Genomic DNA, 20,672 nt, shown 5'->3' on the forward strand with positions numbered 1-20,672 from the left:
CATAAATTACTCATTCCCAGATGAGTAGGTATTAGCCACCACTATTGATCTCATTCCTTGGTTTGCTGACTTTGCTAATTATTTTGTGAGCAATTTGATGCCTGAAGGGCTAAAGTTCCAGCAAAGGATGAAATTCCTACATGATGTGGGAAAATATTTTTGGGATGAACCATATTTGTAAAGGGTGTGTGCTAATAACATCATCAGGTGATGTATCCTTGAGGCTATGATGCTGCATATCTTAGAAGCCTGTCACTTCTCTCTAGTAGGTGGTCATCGTGGAGGTGCCCGACCAACCCACAAGGTACTTCAGAGTGGGTACTACTGCTCTACAATCCATCAGAACTCAATTGATCTAGTCAAGGGGTGTGATATCTTCCAGAGGCAAGGAGCCATCTATTGTCAGCATGAATTGTCAATGACACCTATTTTGGAGGTGGAACTGTTTGATGTGTGGGGAGTTGACTTCATGGGACCATTTGTAAGCTCCTATGGGAAAAAGTACATACTGGTGGTAGTGGACTATGTGTCCAAATGGGTTGAGGCAGTCACCCTGCCTAAAAATGATGGTAAAAGTGTTGTTGGTTTTCTGAAGAAGAATATATTGTCAAGGTTTGGTACACTTAGAGCGATTATCAGTGATAGAGGCTCCCATTTTTGTAATAAAGTGTTCAGTTCACTTTTAGCTAAATATGAGGTAAAACAACATAAGGTGGCAACATCATATCATCCACAAACAAGTGGGCAAGTTGAGGTATCGAATCGGGAGGTCAAAGTGATTTTGGCAAAGACAATGAATGTCAACAGAACAGATTGGGCTAGAAAGTTGGATGATGCTTTATGGGCATATCAGATAGCTTTCAAGCCATCTATTGGTATGTCTCCATATCATTTGGTGTTTGGAAAGGCATGTCATTTGTTTGTTGAGCTGGAGCATAACACACTCTGGGCACTAAAGAAGTTGAATCTTAGTTGGAGTGAAACAACGAACCTGACACTGGATAAGATAAATGAAATGGATGAATTTCGTCTGAAGGCTTATGAGAGGTATGCTCTCTAAAAGGAAAGGATGAAGTAGTATCATGACAAGAACATTAAGAAATGGACATTCAGTCTTGGTGACTTGGTGCTACTTTTCAACTCCAGGCTTTGTTTATTTCTTGGGAAATTGAGATCCAAATGGTCTGGGCCGTTTAAGGTAACTCAAGTATTTTAGTTTGGTGCTATTGAGATTGAGAATGACAAGGGTGAGAGGTTCAAGGCCAATGGTCAACGAATCAAGGCATAAATGGGAATCCCAGAGGAAGTGAAAATAGTGGTGGAATGCAAACTTGATGAAGTCTGAGTAATCAAGTAACCTGCATCGCGCCGCGACGTTAAATAGTGCGCTTCTTGGGAGTCAACCCATGATTGTAAATGTATTAGGTAGTTTATATTTTAGTATAGTTTCATTGTTTTATAGTGTCACTGTTTGCAGGAAGAAGTTGGACAAAAGAACTGAAGAGCTGAGAGTTGGAATACGTCACGAGCTCTACCACAAACCGTGGTGCTCTTCATGAGCATCATCACGGTCCGCCAAGGGCCCTCAACTTCCCTAAAAGGTCCACTGGAAACTGCAACAATGGGATCACGAAAGGGTTTACGGTCCTTCAGACTTTGTACGAGCCATTTAGCCTCTCGTGAACCTCAAGTTAGTTTTCTTGCCCAAGTGTTGTTCATGTGCATTCTCACGGACCATGGTGCTCTTCATGAGCTTCTTCACGGTTTGTTGTGATTAAGCAAGCAGTGCCCAGTTGACCTAACCCGACCCATGCAAACTTAAAGCTTTGAAAGGTATTATATAATCTTCTAAAGTGCCAAAGGTCGGGTCTTATCTCTTCTTTCTCATTTGTAACGGTCTAGAACAATATTAAACGGACTCATCTACCATAATCCCTAATTCAATCACAAATTCGAAACCCTAGTGCTCTATTCTCAAGAAATCAAAGTGAAGTTCATCTTTTCTCTTTTGGGTAAATTTTTTTTGACCGAATTCGAAGTAAGTTCATCTATTAACTTGTTATAAGTTTGATCTCATCGATAGGCAGGTTAAAATTACTTTGTTTGTTTGAATTTGAGGATTATTATGTGATATATTATTGTTGTTGGTAGTAAATTGTTATGGGTATGTTGAATTTAGTTGATATCAGAAAGTCTCATTTGTGGGTATGTTAAATTTGTGTGGGGATTGTTGTTTATTATAATGTGGATGTGAAATTAAGTCTGAATTAATTTGAATTGTGCTCATGTGGATTTAAGGGATAAAATATTCTAAATTGTGTAAGAGTGGGAGTATTTGTATGTGGGCATAATCGGATATGTATCTTTTGAGGCAACATCATTGATGTGCGTGCCTAAGATTTATGATTTGTGTCCAAAAAGGTGTTGATGTGCTAAAACTATTAGGAACCATGTTTTGGAAGCGATCAAGTTTGATTGGGTAGCAATAGGTCAAAACAATGCCCAAGGGTAAGTACATGAGAGATTTCACAGACCGTACAAGGAAACACAAACCATGAGACCCATCGTAAACCACACTTGGGTGTTGTTGAGGCACTGTAAGTATATCACGAGGGGCTTAACGGACCGTGGTCCTCACCACAGACCGTGATAGCCTCCGTAATAGCTTCACCAATGAACTGCCACACACTGTTTCATGGTCACGAAGGACATCACGGACCGTGGTGGCCTCCGTGTATATATATATATAAAAATTCTTGTCTTTTCTTTTTAGTAAACTAGTTTCCATTTTGAATACGTGGCCCTTCCCAATGATAGATTGGGTGACGACATTCTTAAGGCAAGGCGTCGCGTTGTACTTACATAGGGGAAGTTTGAGTACCCGTTAGTGCGTCAATTTAGTGGGTTCGAGTAACAATACATTTTTTTTGTTTTGTTCTTCTCAGGTAATATGGGTCCACGAAGAAAGACTGTACTGCCACATACCTCACCACCTCCCACACCAACTCATAGTGATAATGCAGCAGAATCCAGTAGATCGGAGGTTCAGGTCAATACCACAATTGAAGAGAACTTCCTTCGAGCTACTAGATCACGAACAACGAGGGCCATTCTTCAGGACACTCCTTCCCGGTCTAAAGAGAAAGGTAGTGGATCCAGGAGTGGTGAGGCATATGGCAGTGGTTTCGGAAGCGGTGAAGAATCTGGTAGTGGTTCGAGTAGTAGTGAAGAGTCTGTTAGCGGCTCTCAGGAGAATGTAGCTGCACCTCCACCTGAAGTAGGAGTAGATGCTGAAATGGGGGCGTAGGAAGAAATAGATGCCCATGAAAAGGATGATGATGCCAACACTGACATTGCGATGATCCAATTTGTTCACCTACATGAATTTGATCCAGTGGTGAGAAAATCGTTAATTGACTGCGAACGTTCTATGTGGATAGTGAACAGGTTTGAGGACTTCTTCAAGAATGGAATCGTGTCCAAGTCGGGTGGCTTTACTAGGAGGCCAGTCATACCTGAGGCTAGATTAGTAGCATCGGATATCCAGGAATTTCTAGATATCTATAGAAATTTCCAAAGGCATTACTTTGAATGGATGAACAACTCACCTAGAGAATTTTCCCGCCACCTTACCATAGAATTCTATGCATCCTATGCAACCACATTGATGAACTTTGCTGCAGATACTGAAACAACTAAACGGGGGAAGAAAACATTTGCGAGTACATGAGGACTGCTTAACTCCATAGTGGTTAGGGGAAAATCCGTGGATATCTCTGAAACTACAATCAACAGGATGCTACATGGTCCAAAATACACAACACCATCCTCAGTTGGCATTTTTGAAGGGAAGAACCATGAAGTAACAAGTGAGGTTGAGATGGAGGATCCGACATCAAAGGAGCGGGTCTTGCTGGTTGGATTGCTTCAGAGGGTGAGAATGCAGCATGGGTAGCCGGGGCACGTATGCATATTACTAAGGAATCACTTTCATTTCCGTCTAAGGTTTGGTGGGTTGTTGTTCATGCACAGTTGCCCCTACAACAAATGATAATACCTTGTCACCATCCCTCACATCACTCGTTGCTTGCCTCATGGCTGGTTACCCGGTCAATGTAGGCTGTATCATCGCCACATAAATGCGGGATAAAGCACTGAATGAGAGAGCCAGGTTACCATTTCCCTATATGATAGGGAAACTGTGTCTGCAGGACAATATACCTCTAAATAAGCTAGTTGACAGATGGATTGAGGCACACAGGATCACCGTGGCATCGAAAATGAAAGATGTCGCAAATCATCTCTTTGGTACCAAATCTACATAGGTGGGACCACTAGTAGTAGTACCTGATACGTCCAAACTTACACCTCAATTAAGAGATATAAATGGTCGAATTCAATTTACAGAACTCAACGTGAGTTGAGGTCGATCCCACAAAGAATATCTTTACATAAATGATTTTACCGTCACGTTTTACTCTAATGTCGTTATGTTTCCCTAAATAAACAATTGGAGAAAGTAAAATTGGGTTTAGCGTTAACGCTTTGGTAACCAAAGTTTCAAACTAAAGTCTAATTTAACAACTAACAAAATATCAGTTCCGAAGTTGTTTCAATAATTAACTGAAACTAGGATTGTGTTCCCCATAACATTGTGTCTAATGTTCTTTCGTAATTGAGTTTCAGGCAATTTACCTCTACAAAATACATGCGAGTTAGCTATATCTGACACTTCTCAGTCTACTCAGATAATCTTCACTCAAGTCCTCTCGGTCCTAGAGTGTTACATGATTTACCCTCGCCTACAATGGTGTGTATATTCTTTTCTCTCGAACTTAAACCTTAACTCCATTTCATCAGATTAATTTAACTTTTTCCTAACTATCATTTTCTCTCGAACAAATGATAGATACATGCTCACTCTAATGCGTGCACTCATCAGAATACACGAATAACGAAAGTTAAATTACAATGTGTAAACATAAATCGCCTTTCACTCGTTTTACGAAATTATGATTAGAATTACGTCATGGATCCCAAAAACCCTAGTTGTGGTGTTTAGCTACTCATAATTTCACGTAAATGTTCAGAAACATAGAATGAAAACATGTTAGAAAGTACTTACGAGAATAAGCAAATCAACCACCACTTTGATATTTCAAGAACCGGAAAACCGAACTTCAAACTTAATTCCATATCCAAAATCGAAAACCAAAAGCTATGAATAATGGAAACTTGTTCGTCGTTCAAGGTTAGATAAGATAAAACATAAAAAATGACCTAATTAATTCAAAAATAGTATTTTAAAAAGAGTCCTACTCAAAGTAGGACTAAACTGTCGGGCCCTTCACGCCCACTTCTATGGCCCGTCAAGGGCTTCACGGTCCGTGAAGCCCTTCGTGGTCTTCCCTTGGCACTCCTCATCATTTAGTCTTCAATGCTTGGACACTGGAACATGCATCACAGATGTCACCACGGGTCGTGGCACTGACCACAATCCGTAAAGGTGCCTGTGGTCTTTACTTGGTCACTTCCCATTTAAGCTTCTCGAGGCCTAGGTACTGGATCGTCTTCACGATCACCACCACGTGCCTTTATAGTGACCACGACCCGTAAAGGTGCTTGTGGTCTTCACTTGGTCACTTCCCATTTAAGCTTCTCGAGGCCTAGGTACTGGATCAGCTTCACGATCACCACCACGGGCCGTTATAGTGACCATAGCCTGTGAAACCTTCCGTGGTCTTCATTTGGCTGCTCATGCACTCCATCTTCTCAAGACCCATGCACTAATTCATCTTCATGAGCACAACCAATGGCCGTTATGATGACCACAGTGCGTGAGGTTTGCCGTGATCTTTACTTGATCCTCATCATCTTTTGCTTCTTTTTCCATCTTTCACACACAAGCAAGAATTTGTCTGCACATTCAACAAACACATCAAAGCATACAAAAATACAGTCAATTCTAGTCTTGCTTCTTAGTTTTCAAGAATCAAATGTGCCAAGATTTTGCGGCACATCAACACCCTCAACTTAGAACCATTACTTGTCCTCAAGTGATGAGAAAACATTACATTCAGCCCTTTAGTCATTCAAACACTTTTGACCCTATGCATCAGTCATCTCAAACACAATTTGTATCCAAAACCATGAATCTAACATGCAAGGATCAATATATGACATCTCATTACTCACAGTCGATCATGCTTATGCCTGTGAATTATCAGCTAACACAATCTACTCTCAAATGCAATCAATGTGTCCTCACACCAAAGAAGTTCCTCACTCATGATAATTGGGACTAAGTACTACGCTCACACTCTCAAAGAATTTCTAACAGTATCAACAAACTACCATAGGCTTGCTCTTGCTTTCTATGCTCTATCTTGCAAACACCCGGAATAGGATCACTGTAGGACTTTATCGGCTTGTAACATAGGCTCAGATTAGGGAATGGATATTTGAGTTCGTGCGTGACTAGTCCCTTGGTTTTCCAAAGTGTCATTTTCACACAACTCTTTTCTGAGCGATTCCCTCTTTTTCTTCATTTCAGCACATCCCAACAACCATTATTTTCCTTCTTCTTATTCTTTTCTTCTTTTTCTTGTTTTTTCTTCACACTTTTTTTCATATATGCAATTTTTTTGTATGCATTCAGCTCACTGGTTGAACCTTTTTTTTCACTTTTTCTTTCTGCTCGAATTCCAAACACCCTCAACTTAGGCTTTTGGCCTGAGTTGTGACATCGTATCTTCGGAGACCAAAGGATATGATATTTACTAGGTAAGAAAAAAAGTTGATTTTTAGGCTCAAATCGGGTTCACGTCTTAAGCTTTTTATTTGGTTGTTTATTTTTGGTTTTTTATGGCTTAACAAAAATGGCCTACAGATCCTTTCCTATCCGGTTATTCTCAGATTTAAGCAAGACTACTCGGGCAAGTTCTAGTTTCTGCTCCTAATGTTAGATTTCAAGAAAAACTTTCAAACACACATTACACAGGACTACATTATCCAGTTTCTTGGTTCACCAATTTATTGATCAGACTAGCAATGCTCAACATATAAATATCTAAGATGTCATCTAAAGATCGTAACAGTCAAACCTTGGGTCAAGGTAATCATTACACACATATTAGCTGCTACACAACTCAACACACCAACGAAAACACAAGAACACAAGACCATAACAATTTTCACAGTAAACACAAAATCAACCTCCATTCATTCTAACAGCTAGAATGGCAGGTTACTCCCTACCCCCTCCCAAAAAAAGGACTTTGCCCTCAAAGTTAATAAAGAAAACAATACAGGGCTGTGAGGAAAGGTCATACCTACAACGCTTTAGGCGCCGGTAGTCGGCTCAGCATCGGCACCCTTATCAATGGGTGAACTCTCAGAACTCAGCACAGGATCAGGCTGGCTACCACTCGCCGGGGAAGGTGCTCCGCTACCAGAAGCTCTAGCCAACACTGCCTTTCTTCGTTGTTGCTCAGGGGCTTCTTTTTCTCGAGCTTCCCTCCTTAAGGCTCTGCAAGCTTTCTTGTGTTGCCATCTTTCCTTTTTAGACAGGTCAGCAGGCAACTCCTTATCAGATTCTCCAGCTTTGTGTTTCCTCTTGCCCGACTTACTCTTGGGTAGTTCACCCCAGAGATTGTCAATTGATTGAGTGGACGGTGCCTGATTTAGCAGTTGCATTAAGGAATCTGGCATAACCGGAGTGGGTACCTGTACTGGCTTTTTAGCCAGTTTAGAAACCTAAGTTTGCATCTCGGACAATTATGATTTGAACTCTTCAGTATCTAGTGAACTGGCAACCTGGAATCGATCCTGGACAAGGTTCTCCAAACCATCCATCCTGTCTTTTAAGACATCCAGCTCCTTCCGCATCTCATATTTAATCTCTTTCTTCGCAGGTAACACATCTCTCTGTATTAGCTGAGGCATTCGATTGACAATCTGGTGGACCAAGGTCCTAGTTTAGCGTTGATCTGCAACCAATTTTTCAAGAAAAATCATAGGAATAGTGACATAAGTACTTAGAGCCTGTGAGGAAGAAACTGGTGGTGGTGGTGCCTCTGTGGAAGGCTGGGATGATTCCCCCTTTCTCTGGCCCTTTGTCTGCCTGTGGAATATCAAGTGGGACACGAGGAACGACAACTAAAGTACCCACAACTCTAGACTTTGCACCAAAGAGATGATTCACAACATCCTTGATTTTAGAAACTTGGATGAGTTTGGCTGCTTCACCCCATCTGTTAATCAGCCTGTTCGGCGGAATGTTCGCTTGTCGGCATAGTTTCCCTATCAGACAGGGAAATGGAAGTTCGGCCCTCTCATTCAGTGCCCTGTCTCGTAGCTCGATTGCTCTGATCCGCCCCAAATTTATCGGATAACCAACCAAGAGGCATGCTATCAAGAAAGCTAATGAAGAAGATAAGGTGTTATCATTAACTGTCGGTCTCAATTGCGCATGGACAACAACCCACAAAACCTTGGTTGGAAAAAACAATAAGGCTTTTGTAATAAGTGTTGGCGTTGTTGTGACCCAAACTGCATTCTCCCCATCTATGGTAATTTTCCTTGCAATCCAGTGCAAAACCCTCTCTCGAGAATCCTGAATCTCCATGGTAGTATCACTGGTGACTTCATGATGTTTGCCCTAAAAAAGGCCAATTGAAGCTGGTGCGGTGTATTATGTTCCATGCAACATCCTATTAATAGTGGTCTCAGAGATATCTATCGGTTTGCCCCGAACTATAATTGAGTTTAGTGGACCCCAGGTGATGGCAATGTATTTTTTGCCAGGTTTTGTTGTCACTGTTTCCGCAGGAAAGTTCATTAGTGTAGCTGCATAAGATGAATAAAACTCTTTGGTCAGGTGGCTAGAGTATTCTCCAGGTGCATTGTTCATCCAGTCGAACTGATGAAACTGAAATGTTCGATAAATTTCGGGGAATGCTTTGATATCACCTACCACCACTCGTGTTTCAGGGATGATTGCTCGCCTCTTGAAGCCGCTAGTCCTGGTCACAATACCATTGTTGAAGAATTATTCAGACCAGTTCACAGTCCACATGGAACAGAAACAGTCAATCAGCTGCGGTCTCGCTACAGAATCAGGTTCATGGATGTTCACATACATCACCATGGTATCATCAGAGGTGATCTCTATATTACCATCTACAACATCTGCCTCCTCTCGTACTCCAGTTTCAGCTTCTGTATTTACCACAGGTGGAGAGGTGTTTGCATCTACCTGAGAACCGTTTTCAGATTCTGCACTTCCCCCCGAATTATCAGCAGACTGGCTACCTGAACCAGCATTAGATTCACTACCCGATTCTTCACTGCTACCGGAACGACTACCTCCCTCTTCAGACTGGGGAAAAGTGTCCTAGAGAATAGCCCTCGCTGCTGTGGATCTAATAGCTCGAGGTGGATGATCGTCAGGTGTGACATTTATTTGCTCCTTAGAACTACTGGACTCAGAGTCATTGTGACCTTCTGATTGAGAAGTAGTGGGGGGGGGGGAGGTTTGGTTGCGTTCTTTCTTCTAGGAGCCATAGTACTTGAGAAAGACAACACTCGTTAGTACACAACTAAGTAAAATGACACACTATCGACTACTCAGACTTCCCCTGTGTAATTACATCGTGACACCTTGATTAAGAATGTCATCACCCAATCTATCATTGGGAAGGTCCATGGAATAAAAAAATGAACAGAAAAAATAAAATCTTACAAACAAAGTGAACTCTATGGGAGCTCTCACGGGTCGTTGTAGGTACCACGGTCCGTTAAACCCCTCATAGATTTAATACAAAATCAATGTGCAATAGTGGCTCAACTAAGTAATATTCACAGATGGTTACATGGCTCGTGGATTTAACCACGGTCCGTGGTATTTTTCGTGAACTCATCTGATGGTGGAAGGAATTCTAGTGTGGTCCACGATTGGTTTCACAGCTTGTGGTAGCTTCCACGGTCCGTGAAACCTATCGTGGTCTTACACTTGGCAATTTCTTTAGTCCTTGTCTTCCCCAGATTTATTATAGTACATGTTTACAACACCAAACCCTATTCTACGGAGGATCAAAATGCACTATTAACATTACTGACTCTCAGTCATACATTAATCCAACAAGAATAACACTCATCCAACTAAATACGTACCCACACATCAACACTCTCCCTACACAAATTCAACCACCCCACATGAGATGACACATAATTTAAACAAAACCCACAACCAGTTCGCATCACTAAAGCTTGTTCATCACATGGTCATGGTACATTCAACTAAATCAAAGTAATTCTAACTTGTTTTGAGATAAGATCGAACTTATAACTAGGGGTAATCATAACTTACTTGGAATTAGAGGAAAATTTCATTCAAAAAGAAGAAGATGAACTTGAATTCCTTAGAAAAATGGAACTAGGATTTCAATTTTCAGATAAATTTTGGGAGTTTCACAATTGAAAAACCTTTGTTTGTAATACTAGTAACCGTTATAGATGAGAAGAAGAGAAAAGAAATTGACCCTTGAAGTTTGGAAAGACTTATATATGTTTTAATTTCAACTTTTTCTTACGCGCGGGTTGGGTCGGATATCAGTCATTCTGGATCATGGACGACAAACCATGAAGTAGCCCGTGGAGGGCATCACGGTCCGTGAAAAGGTCTGTGAACATGACTTAAGACCAACGTTCTCACCTGAGGTTCACGAGAGGCTAGACGGTCCGAACAAATGATGACGGACCGTGAACCCCTTAATGGAAATTTCCAGTAGCTACCTTGTGTTGGTCCTTGATGCTTATCATGACCAATCACACCAACCTACAATTCGAGTGTCTACGATCGTCGATAATATAGTAACCCAACCAAGGGTTGGGGTCGTGTCCCAAGGGAGTGGTAGTGAAAATAGTAGTTAGACTAAAATTTTGTTCTAGTTAGCTGTAGTTTGAGAAATTATCGAATAAAAACAAAGTAAATTCAAGTGGGTGACACGAAAGTGTCAAATATCAAAGGGAGTTTTGTCACAAGTAGCTAAATCAACAAAAATAAAGAGAAATCAAGTATGGGGAAAAGTTCTTGGGGTGTGACCGCAATATATATTGATATAAATTGTTGGGTACATGCTTCCGATAAGAAATTTGCAAGATAATAGTGACTAGGCTAAGCTTTAGATGGAAATAAGTTCCCTCTCGGGCAACTTACCCCGTTTCAAATGGGTTCCTCTGGGACACCCATTTCCCGTATAAAGGCCAGCCTTCACCTTACCCTAGTCACTCTCTCGAGCTGAGTGTTAGGATATGGGACTAAGGTTCACCCTCTCGGGCTGAACCTCATGTCGACCCACTCCTTAGGCCATCAGTCTAGCGGTCTTGGTTTCGCGACCTCTCTCTCGAGCAAGCAGAAAACACATGGGTGGTTTTCTATTTGCAGTTACAAACCCATTAAATTAGACCACAACCACTAGGTGAAATCACCATTAAAATGCATACTAACCTATCAGCAAGCAAGACCCCAACAATAATATCAACACATATTTGACTAAATCACACCCCAAGAATGGTGGTTTTTAGCCACATATCAAGAAATAAGAAATTATACCTAAAATGATAGAGAAATCAAATGGGTATAAGAAATTAAACCTTGATCTAAGCAAAGGAAGAAGAATAGAGAAGACCCACTTCCAATTTGGGGAAGATGAACTCCTTTCTTCAAGTCTCCCACAAAACCCTCTCCATACTTGAGAAAATATATGAAAGTTGAGGTGAAAATTACAATAATGTTCGGGCCCTTAAAAATAATAACTAAGGCTAGTATTTATAGTTTTAAGATTTAGTGCTGTGGCGGACCGTTCGGCGAGGTTAGTCACGATCGCCGAATCACTAGGCGAATCACCCTTCTTCTGGTTCATCGACTTTTTTGCTTTGCCTTCAGCATGTTTGTGTTCTGGACCATTGGGCAATATAGCTTGCTTTGCGAAATTGTTCGGCGAAGCGCTGACTGCTCCTTTCATCGTCTTTTTGATCCAATTCCTTCAGGGCTTCGTGTACTGGAACAAAGGGCGGAATGCTTCCCTTCAGCGATTCGCCAAGAGTTATTGGCGAAGCTCAGGCTTCAGTTTTTACGTTCTTTCCAGCCATTTTGTTCCTTTTTGCGCCAAGTGCCCAAGATTCCGCTAAAACTTCAAATACCTGAAACTTAATAGTTTTCATCAGATATTGAGACAAAATAATCATATGAGGACACTATTTCTATTAAAATAAAACCCTAAATGAGTCCAATTTCTGGACTCATCAACACCCCCAACTTAAACTTTTGCTTGTCATCAAGTAAAACTCAAGTTTAGCAGTTCAAATAGGATGTCTAAAATAGTGCTACCCAAGACTCAGGCATGAATATACATAACAAGACTTAAACTACTCATGCAAAGATCAATTGTGTACTCAAAGATTCAAGTTGTGACACTCAATTACCAAAGATTCTCATGCTCACAATACTTGCTACTAATGAAAGTTCAAGCTCAACCACAGTATCAGAATGCCCTCACACAAAGAATGATTCCATATTCACACACATAAGTTAATCAATTTAAGATCAGGAATCAGATGCAATGCTCACACTCAGAAACAGGAACACAATGCATGTTTTTACCCATAGCTTTTCCCTTATTTTCTAATCGATCTTCGATTCGGCTTACTCAAGATCAAAAAGGTTTTTTCAAAGCTTGTAATGGGGCTGAGTGCAAAGGTATGGTCATTTTAGGATCAGTGACTAAAGATCCTCATGAATTGTGGAGCTTTCAATACTTCCTTTTCTTCACCTTCTTCTATCAATTTTTCTTCTAGTGCTTCTAAGTCATCCTATTATTCACTCCATGGATTGCTTGGAAACTACATTTCTTTTGGACTTTTATTCCATAGTCTTTTTTTTCATTTTTTTTTTCTTATTATCTCTTTTTTTTATATGGAGGGCTTCCATTTTTCCGGAACACCAAGAGTTAGAAGATACTTTTCTTGCACTTCTTGACTTCTCCTTTTCCTTTTCACCACACCCCCAACTTAAGCTTTTGGCTTAAGTTGGTTATTCACTACATCACAAGTCATGAGGATTACATGTGGTGGTTGAATAAAGGTCTAGGTTTTATCAAGTTTTATTTCAAAGAAGGGTAAGGCTCAAGGGTTGTTCAAAAGAGTTGCACACACTCACAGGTGGGTCACAAAAGAGGTATATGTAAGATTGGCTCACACTCTTTAAAGTTGCCTAAGATCATTTCAAGAGCACACTTTACTAAATCAATCAGACTAACAGGGAAAATTTTAGTTTTATTCATGCATGGTTCAAAGTAAACTCATCACACAATGCATCGATACTAAAGCCAAACAAGACTACACACTTTCGCTAGTGTGCAACGATCATCACAAGAGAAATCAATTTGATACATGGCTAATCACAACTAGATGCAAAAAGTTCACATATTGCCTATGTAACTTCATGTGGTCTCATTGTAGCCACACATTCATGTTTGTTCGATTGACAGAACTATTTAAGTCATCAGTATTGATCGAAACCGAGACTTAAACTTGTACGAGAACATCCACTTTCAACAAAGCGGTGGCGAATATTTTTGAAAAATAATTTTTTTCGGCAGGATCAAAATTATTTTGCAATTAAACCAAAAAAATCCATAAGCTCAAACATTCGCAAAGCAATTTTATGAACGATTTAAAGTAGACAACCCAATTGTACACAAAAACACAAAAATATCAACACAAAAGGTGTGGGCCTCACCCCACGAAAAAATAATTGCGTTTGTCCTCAAATGCAAGTAACAAAATATTCCCAATCTAGAATAATGAAAGACAGAGAGGGAGGTAATGAGGGGATCCTATCTAAGCAGTCACTCCATCTGTCTGGGCATTAGTGCCCTGAGTATTATCATTTTGACTCTGGTTCTCTGCTTTAGTTCCTGCAGCGAGATTAGCCTTAACCATATTATCCAAATCATGAGCTGCTCCAAAGGCATGTACCACATTGATAAACCCTCGGGTCCACGAAGGGACATTAGGGTCAATCAGAATCCTTCTACTGGAGCTTGCTTACTTGCTCTTGCTCTTTTCTTTGGTCTTGTTCGGCTTTTCTGCATATATCCTGAAATTTTGTGTTGTTATGTGTCGGGGTGGCACGTCTATTCTTGCAACTTTGGATTTGGCCATGTCTGTAAAATCTTGAGATAACGTTAGAACGTTTTCGACAAACTAAGTAGAGATATTCAATTGCAGGTAGATGGTCAGTCTATTTGGCTTGTCGCCGAATACCTTCGGCAAGCCATGGTTAGTTCACCGAAGGTCACAGTGCAGAAGGGTTAGGGGTGCAGACAAAGGGCGATTAAGATAACATTCAGCGAGTCATCGAGTACACTTGGTGATCCCGTGATTCTCGCCGAAGGTTAAAGCAGCCACAACTACTAAAGCATGATAATAAGGGTGAGATGGGGCACCTAGGAAAACCGTTGAGTGGTTCGGTGAGGTCGTCACACCTTGCTGAATGACCCAACGTGCCTACTTTTGACCCAACTTCTCGAAATCGGCCCTGCAACCCCCGAAACCACAATTTAAGCACAAATAGCACAAATTTGACCAAGACCCATAACATACGAATACCACCCATCACGCATTAACCCTACTCGATGCATTAGAAAACAAGGTTTTAATAGTAAAGGCAGTTCAGGCGAGGTTATAGCAGACAAATTGACACATAAACAATTTAATCCAATAAAAGAGGTTCAACAGATTTCATCATAGCATTTGCAAATGAGTATAATTTTGACAACACAATCACAGGGTTTGAGAAACTAACCTTTTGCGCTACTCAAATGGTTATTGAAACACTAGGAAGCAATGTAATCCAATCCCGCGCACAAATCAACTAACCAAAATACTCCGAAAGTGCAAGAAAAAATAAAACTAGAGTGTAGGTGTGAGTTTGTGGAGGTGGAAAAGTGATGGAAAGAGAATGAAGTTAGAACTTTTAAAACCTTTGGCTAAAAGACCGTCCAGTTCTTGTCCTTTCAGTGACGTTAGTCCCGATTGCTGAACCTCTTGGCAATTCGCAGAGTGTTCACTTATCTCGCCGAGTTTTATAGGACCTTTAGTCGAGATGAAGGTCCCAACAGTGGTCTGCATCAGAATCGCTGATATATTCGGTGACCCGCCAACAATTTCGTTGAGTCCACCGAGTTTTACACACCCAATCCCAAATTGGGTTGAATCAAATGGTGGAGTTCCTCAGGGTTGCCGAACTAATCGGCGATTCGCCGACCGGGCTTTCCGTTTGCCAATCTATACTTCTCATTCAACTTCTACACTTTCACCTGCGCAATCAACACACCATTATTTCATCAAAGTAACTTAAAGCAATAAAAAGGGTTTTGGGTTGCCTTCCAAACAACGCCTTATTTAACGTCGTGGCACAACGCCAGTTCTCACTCAAGTTCAATTAGTGAGGTTGGCCTCATTTTCATGAGGCCACCTCTCTTTTGGCGCTGGGTAGAGAAAATATAGCACTTGCTCCATTTGGTACCCATAGTTACCATTCATGCTCATCTTTCCTGTTTCAATATACAAACAAACAAAACTAAACTAAAAATAAAGTTAGTAGACTACACTAAAAAGAACAAAAACTCTAGGAGAACTACATCTTCACGTAACATCACTCCCAGTAGCGGCGCCCTTTTAATGCTTATCGTGACCAACGACACTAACCTACGGTTCGACTGTCTACGATCCTTGATAATATAGTAACCCAACCAAGGGTTGGGGTCGTGTCCCAAGGGAGTGGTAGTGAAAATAGTAGTTAGACTAAACTGTTGTTCTAGTTAGCTGTAGTTTGAGAAATTATCGAATAAAAACAAAGTAAATTTAAGTGGATGACACCAAAGGGTCAAATATCAAAGGGTTTTTTGTCACAAGTAGCTAAAACAACAAAAATAAAGAGAAAATCAAGTATGGGGAGAAGTTCTTAGGGGTGTGACCGCAATATATATTGATATAAATCGTTGGGTACATGCTTTCGATAGGAAATTTGCAAGATAATAGTGACTAGGCTAAGCTTTAGATGGAAATAAGTTCCCTCTTAGGCAACTTACCCCGTTTCAAATGGGTTCTTCTCGAAAACCCATTTGCCGCATGAAGGCCAGCCTTCACCTTACCCCACTCACTCTCTCGAGCTGAGTGTTAGGATATGGGACTAGGGCTCACCCTCTCGGGCTGAACCTCATGTCGACCCACTCCTTAGGCCATCCGTCTAGCGGTCTTGGTTTCGCGACCTCTCTCTCGAGTAAGCCAAAAACACATGGGTAGTTTTCTATTTGCAACTACAAACCCATTAAATTATACCACAACCACTAGGTGAAATCACCATTAAAATGCATCTAACCTATCAGCAACTAAGACCCAACAATAATACTAGCACATATTTGCTAAATTACACCCCAAGAATGCAAGTTTTTAAGCCACACATCAAGAAATAATAAATTATACCTATAATGATAGAGAAATCAAATGGGTATAAGAAATTAAACCTTGATTTAAGCAAAGGAAGAAGAATGGAAAAGACCCACTTCCAATTTGGGGAAGATGAACTCCTTTCTTCTAGTCTCCCACAAAACCCTCTCCAAACTTGAGAGAAACTATGAAAGCTAAAGTGAAAATCACAATAATGTTCGGGCCCTTAAAAATAATAACTATGGCTAGTATTTATAGTTGTAAGATTTAGTGCTGCGGCGGACCGTTCAGAGAGGTTAGTCACGATCGCCGAATGACTCGGTGAATCGCCCTTCTTCTAGTTCATCGCCTTTTATGCTTTGCCTTCAGCATGTTTGTGTTCTGGACCATTAGACGGTATAGCATTACTTCGCAAAACTATTCAGCAAAGCGCCAACTGCTCCTTTCATCGCCTTTTTGATCCAATTCCTTCAGAGCTTCGCGTACTGGAACAAATGGCGGAATGCTTCCCTTTGGCGATTCGCCAAGAGTGATTGGCGAAGCTCAGGCTTCAGTTTTTATGTTCTTTCCAACCGTTTTGTTCCTTTTTGCGCCTAAGTGTCCAAGCTTCCGCTAAAACTTCAAATACCTTAAACTTAATAGTTTTCATCAGATATTGAGACAATATAATCATTTGAGGACACTATTTCTATTAAAATAAAACCCTAAATGATTCCAATTTGTGGACTCATCAGTCCTGAGATTGACGGATTGTGAAGTTGCCTGTGGAGGGCACCACGGTCTATGAGGCTGCCTGTGAAGTGCAGTCTGCACCCAAATCCTGCAAGTTCTAACCCATTCTTTCCTGCACACATCAACACAGTGACTCTATAAAAACAAAGTAAAATAAGGAAAAAGAAAAAAACCTAATACAATTACATCTTGGGTTCCCTCCCAAGCAGCGCACAATTTAACGTCGCGGCGTGACGCAGGTTACTTGATTACTCAGACTTCATCAAGTTTACATTCCTCCACAATCTTAACATCCTCTGGAACACCCAAATATGCCTTCATTCGCTGACCATTGGCTTTGAACATTTCGCCCTTATCATTTTCTAGCTTAATAGCACCCGACTGAAACACATGCGTTACCTTAAAAGGTCCAGACCATTTGGATCTCAATTTTCCTGAAAATAGACGCAGCCTAGAGTTTAAAAGTAATACCAAATAGTGAAACTTTTTTTTAGCAATATGCTTGTCATGATATAGCTTCATCCTCTCCTTATACAGTGCAGACCTCTCATAGGCTCTCAGACGAAACTCATCTATCTCATTGATCTGATCTAATCTCAAGTTCGTAGTTTCGCTCCAACTAAGGTTCAGCTTCTTCAAAGCCCAGAGTGTTTTATGCTCAAGCTCAGCCGGCAAATGACATGCCTTTCTAAACACCAACTGATATGGAGACATACCAATAGGTGTCTTGAAAACTGTTCAATATGCCTATAGAGCATCATATAACTTATGTGCCCAATCTGTCCGGTTGAAATTCACTATTTTAACCAGAATTGCTTTAATTTTTCTGTTGGAGACCTCCATTTGGCCACTGGTCTATGGGTTATAAGGTGTTGCTACCTTGTGCTGTTTAACTCCATATTTAGCCAGAAGAGAACTGAACACCTTATTGTAGAAATGAGAACCACCATCACTGATGATATCTCTGGGTGTGCCGAACCTTGAGAAGATATTCTTCTTCAGAAAACCAGCAACACTCTTGCCATCATTCTCAGGCAAAGCAACAGCCTCAACCCATTTGGACACATAGTCCACTGCAAGGAATATGTACTTCTTCCCATAGGAGCTCATAAATGGGGCCATGAAGTCGATTCCCTATACATCAAATAGCTCCACCTCCAGAATAGGTGTCATGGGTAAATCATGGCGCAGAGAGATGGCTCTTTGTCACTGGCATACATCACAACTCCTTACTACATCCATTGCATCCTGATGAATTGTGGGCCAGTAGTACCTGCACTGAAGTATCTTGTGGGCTTTCCGAGCACCTCCATGATGACCACCTACTGGAGAAGAGTGACAGGATTCTAGAATATGCAAGATCTCAGCTTCAGGAACACATCGCCTAATGATGTTGTCAGCACACACCCTGTACAGATAAGGTTCATCCCAAAAATACTTACCCACATCGTACATGAACCTCTACCTTTGTAGATATGTCAGCCTCTCAGGCATCAAATCACTAACAAGATAGTTAGCAAAATCAGCAAACCAATGTATAAGATCAAGAGTAGCGGCTAATACCTGATCATCTGAAAATGAATCATTTATGTCGAGCTCGAGTTCCTCTTTCTTTTCAGCTTCCAACCTCGACAGGTGATCAGCCACTTGGTTCTCACAACCTTTCTTATCCTTAACCTCAAAATCAAACTCCTGAAGAAGTAACACCCATCTGATAAACCTTGGTTTGGCATCCTTCTTTGCCATGAGGTATCTCAGAGCTGCATGGTCCATATGGACTATCACTTTACTGCCCAGTAAGTAAGCTCTAAATTTTTTGAAAGCATACACCACCACCAGTAGTTCCTATTCAGTAACTGTGAGTTTCGCTTTGCTCCATTCAGTGACTTACTAGCATAGTGAATCGGATGAAACTTCATGTTGCGCTTCTGCCCCAACACAACTCCTAAACCAGTACCACTAGCATCGCACATTACCTTAAATGGCTCTGCCCAATCTCGGCCAATGATCACTGCTGCAGAAATCAGCTTCTCCTTTAGGCATTCAAAGGCTCTGAGGCATGCCTCATCAAAGAAAAATTTCACCTCTTTCTCCAAAAGCTGGCACATAGGTTGTGCAATTTTGGAGAAGTCCTTGATAAAACGCCTATAGAATCTAGCATGTCCTAAGAAACTTCGAACAGCCTTCACAAAAATTGGCAGAGGTAACTTTTCAATCACCTGAATTTTGGCCTTGTAGACCTCAATCATTTTCTGTTACATCTTGTGACCAAGGACTATGCCTTCCTTGACCATGAAATGGCACTTCTCCTAGTTCAACACTAGATTTGCCTCATCGCATCTCTATAGGGCCCTGCTAAGATTCAACAAACAATCATCAAAGGTATCACCTATCACTGAACAGTTATCCATGAAGACCTCCAGAGTGTCCTCCACCATGTCTGAGGAGATAGACATCATACACCTTTGGAAAGTTGCTGGTGCATTACATAGTCCAAATGGCATGTGTTTGAACGCAAAAGTGCTATAAGGATAGGTAAAGGTAGTCTTTTCCTAATCTTCAAGAGCAATCGATATCTATTTATAGCCAGAGTATCCATCTAAGAAGCAATACCACCCTTTTCCAGCCAACCTGGCAAGCATCTTGTCCATAAAAGGCATTGGGAAGTGATCCTTCAAAGTCCATTTGTTCAACTTCCTGTAGTCCATACACACTCGCCATCCAGTAACTGGTCCTTGTGGGACCGACACATTCTTTGCATTCACAACCACAGTCATACCACCCTTTCTGGGAACACATTACATTGGACTGACCCAGTTACTATGAGAAATGGGGTACACCACCCCAGTATCTAACCACTTGATTATCTCCTTTTTGACCACCTCTTGCATCGATGGGTTTAACCTCCTCTGGTGTCTAACGCTTGGGCTGCAGTCCTCCTAAAGTTGGATCTTATGGGTGCATATAACCGAAGGTATCCCGATGATGTCAGCAATGGTCCACCCAATGGCCTTTTGTACATAATTAACACTTTGATCACAACTTGGACCTGTTCATCATTCAAATATGAAGATAAAATCATAGGTAAAGTGTTGTTAGTTCCCAAAAATACATACCTCAGGTGACTGGGTAACTATTTTAGTTCCAGCACCGGCGGCTCCTCAATGGATGGTTTTGCTGGAGGACTTGGCCTATTTTTCAAGTCCAGGTCCAATTTCTTTAAAGCATAAGAATGTGCTCCCATACCCTGCAAAGCATTGACGGTCTCTACATAGTTAGACCTGAAATCAGCCTCAAAATTCATTAGTACTGCGGCTAAGGTTTAAACATCACCTTCTCTTCAATGGATGCTCCCATTTCTTCTTCATAAAAAACCGTTATTGCTAACACCATATTCATATCTTGTGGCTGCTTCATGGACCTGC

The 20,672-nt window shown here is 41.0% G+C and overlaps 1 protein-coding gene across 1 annotated transcript; it reads left to right on the forward strand.

Annotated features, from left to right (window-relative positions):
* Positions 1 to 226: 226 nt before the first annotated feature.
* Positions 227 to 1,559, forward strand: LOC107060041 (uncharacterized). The gene is made up of 2 exons (XM_015307348.1): positions 227 to 1,047; positions 1,478 to 1,559. The coding sequence occupies exons 1-2, from the start codon at positions 227 to 229 to the stop codon at positions 1,557 to 1,559; spliced, it is 903 nt and encodes a 300-aa protein (XP_015162834.1).
* Positions 1,560 to 20,672: the final 19,113 nt, after the last annotated feature.

This window comes from Solanum tuberosum, unplaced genomic scaffold (assembly GCF_000226075.1).
Source record: "Solanum tuberosum cultivar DM 1-3 516 R44 unplaced genomic scaffold, SolTub_3.0 scf00054, whole genome shotgun sequence".
Taxonomy (NCBI): domain Eukaryota; kingdom Viridiplantae; phylum Streptophyta; class Magnoliopsida; order Solanales; family Solanaceae; genus Solanum; species Solanum tuberosum.